Here is a 3,003-nt window from a genome sequence, read left to right on the forward strand (position 1 = left end):
TTGAACTTTCAAACAGCCTTTGTGTCATTGACTTATTGCCTATTGCCAGTTCTTGCATTCATTGGTCTGTCTGAGTTTGAGAAGGAAAACATGTCCAAAAATGTATAAAAAACTATAATACACAGTGCTCAATCACTATTTATGTTCTTTTGATGATAATAAGCTAGGCTACAGCAGGTTTTTGTATGCCGATTTTTAAGTAGCATTTAAAATGTACATGTAAACACAAGTACACGTTTTCTGCTTCAGAGACTGGTGGTTGGTCACATGTGCTTGCACGTTTCAACATGGCTTAGAATCATACTAGGAAACCTGAGTGAAAGTCTATCCTTTGTTAACAAATCAAAGATCAAAATATAGTCCAGTCTTTCACATGTATAGAGGTATTGGCTCTGTATTCCAGCGCATTCTAAACAGTGACCATAAGGTTAAAGTGCAGCATGTCAACTTTAATCTAAGGTTGTTTACACTTGTGAATCCAGGAGATAAATTGTGTTTTTTGAGGTGTGTGAACACTATATTATATAAATATGAAGCATGTGAACAACATGGGATGATTATGTAGTATAACTTGGAGTCTTCAGCACCTCCATCAAGAAAATGTGATCAAAATGAATAGTCTACCTGGCATAAATCAAATCATTTAAATTCCTTGTCTTATGAAATTATATTAAAATATTTTTTTTCTGACAACAATCCAAACAAGTGTCAAAATCTAGAAAAACTTTTCAGAGCAGTGCACTCATCGTCGCAAAAACCTGTTCTGTCCTTTTTTAATTGCATGCCTGGAGCAGCTGCCTTTAAGAAACAGGTGGTTGATATAGATCATCCAGAATACTTGTGAAATGTTTTACCAAAATAGTTCAGCACTGGACCTTAGTTCTGTTTGATGTTTACACGAAGCAAAGGCTCTGCCCTATTTAACCCCTGGGTGAACTGAATCACAGCCCATTTTACACATAGAACTACCATTTGATGAAAGCATGGAGACAAATTAGCACAAGTAAAATTTGACATGTTTGCTACTACAGGCATCACTAGATGCTCCCATATCTGGTAAATGTTCTGCCAAGTTTGTAATGCAGTCATTTTCTTTGGATGCCTTTTTACATTTAGTCTTGACTTCAATATGTGAAATGTATGTTCAGTGGGACTCAGATGTGACTGGTCAGATAAGAACATTCCACTTTTTGGCCCTAAAAAAATTCCCCAATTGCTGATCCTGCTGGCAGAACAGTTTTGGAATTTACTTGCAATTAATGCTCGTTGCAATAAAGCGCACTGACTCGAAAGTGAGCCTTTCTGATTGTTTTCAGCAGCTTTCAATGAAAATAAAAGAAAATTAAGTATTTTTTTGGCATCACATACCTTTGTATGACATTAAAATTCAGATTTTGGATAGCCAAAGGTCCAAATAAGGCGAAAAAAAAAAAAAAAAAAAAGTATTTCAGTGTCAAGCAGTCACTGTGCAACAAACACAATACCAAACATTCTTGACTAAAGTTTACTATATTTTCTGGAAAACTGTACCCTTTTATTCTCCCTATATACTGCAAAGTCATTTCAGTAACAATGAAGGACAGTCACACAATGTTTGATATTTACTGGAAATAGTTTATTTCAAGTCAATAGTGAGCCTGTACATAGGGGACGGATGCGCCACCCTCTGGATTACTTTTGCCACTGCACCGCCTTGGGCTTGGGTACTTCATAATTGAGACTATCAAACTCCTCATCTGGCTTAAGCTTTGGTCCTGCAATCATAACAGTCTATAAAGGGGAAGAAAAATACAGTGAAAGATTTGTTAAACAGATATCAATGAGATATTAATGCCCACTGCCCTTTTAACATTACTTCAGTTTGAAAGAACCATTAAACTCCCAGACCTTAATGATGGGGTCTTTAGGTGGAGCCCAGGCAGGCACAATCTTGCCATGTAGCCTCCAGCAGCCATAAGGGTTGACCAGGTGCCTCTCCATTACCAGGTACTCCAAAACGTCTCTGGGTTCCTCCTCATTTCCCAGCATCAACCGTCCAAATCGGTCATAGATTGCCAGTGTCTGAATGACCCCACAACCCCAGAATAAAAACATCAGTTGTATGATACAAAAAGCCATATGCCCTTCAACTTTGAAGAGCAGACTCTGCAGGGTGAAGCATATACAATCATTAAGGTGCTGCACTCACCTGCTTGGAGTGCATGCGGACTGTCACTTGACCATACAGATTGCCCTTGCTGACCATGTCAGGGCATCGGGCATGGACCACCCGTGGCGGCTCCAATGACTCAATAAAGCGCCAGCGCAGTGTTTTATACCGGTTACCTCGAACCATTTCCTAAAACAGAATAATGTGCCCAAGAAAACCAATAACCAATGCTCAGTTAAAACAGTCAATCTCTTTTAATGTAATATTTATATATTGTACACATGTATAATTGCAATCTTCCCTAAATGTAACACGTTCCAAAAATGTAATTACAAAAAAGTGGTATACATACAGGATAACACCTTTCTGTGACCAAAGAATGGAGTTTCTCTTTGTTAAACCTACAACGTGGGAGACAAGGAATAGGACAATTCTAAATGTATAAGCATTTCACAGACACCCAAAGTTATCATTTTACCCCAAATTACCATACAATCATAATCCACCAGTGACAAGCCAAGATTGAGTTTCCTGCATGTCATGTGAATATTTAAGACTTTTAAATCCTCTAAAGTTACATTTGAATGGCATCCGGAAGATGATGATATTACCAGTGTGCAACATTTAAGAATGCTTAAAAGGGTCACACCTGATGAAAGCTGTGGCCTCTGTGTGAATGGCTTTCTTTATTACGCCCCAACCTTTTTAAGCAATTCTTAAATTTACCTTGAAAGTAAAGACAGTTTTTAATACAATATTTAAGACAGCCTTAGTGTAAAGTGAACCTAGTGTTGCTGCAGCACTTTATCAAGGACCACCTTAATGGCTCTCCTTGATATATTGAGAATAATTCA

The 3,003-nt window shown here is 37.8% G+C and overlaps 1 protein-coding gene across 1 annotated transcript in view; it reads right to left on the reverse strand.

The window, feature by feature from the left end:
* Positions 1-1,593: 1,593 nt before the first annotated feature.
* The window catches only part of mrpl45 (mitochondrial ribosomal protein L45), a 5,314-nt gene continuing 3,904 nt past the window's right edge, over positions 1,594-3,003 (reverse strand). The window contains exons 5-8 of the mRNA XM_017716624.2: positions 2,502-2,550; positions 2,189-2,338; positions 1,888-2,061; positions 1,594-1,770 (exon numbers count right to left, since the gene is read on the reverse strand). Of these exons, the coding sequence (XP_017572113.1) occupies positions 1,672-1,770; positions 1,888-2,061; positions 2,189-2,338; positions 2,502-2,550 (472 nt within the window). The 3' untranslated portion in view covers positions 1,594-1,671. The remainder of the gene's footprint in view (positions 1,771-1,887; positions 2,062-2,188; positions 2,339-2,501; positions 2,551-3,003) is intronic.

Source organism: Pygocentrus nattereri, chromosome 15 (genome assembly GCF_015220715.1).
Source record: "Pygocentrus nattereri isolate fPygNat1 chromosome 15, fPygNat1.pri, whole genome shotgun sequence".
Lineage (NCBI taxonomy): Eukaryota > Metazoa > Chordata > Actinopteri > Characiformes > Serrasalmidae > Pygocentrus > Pygocentrus nattereri.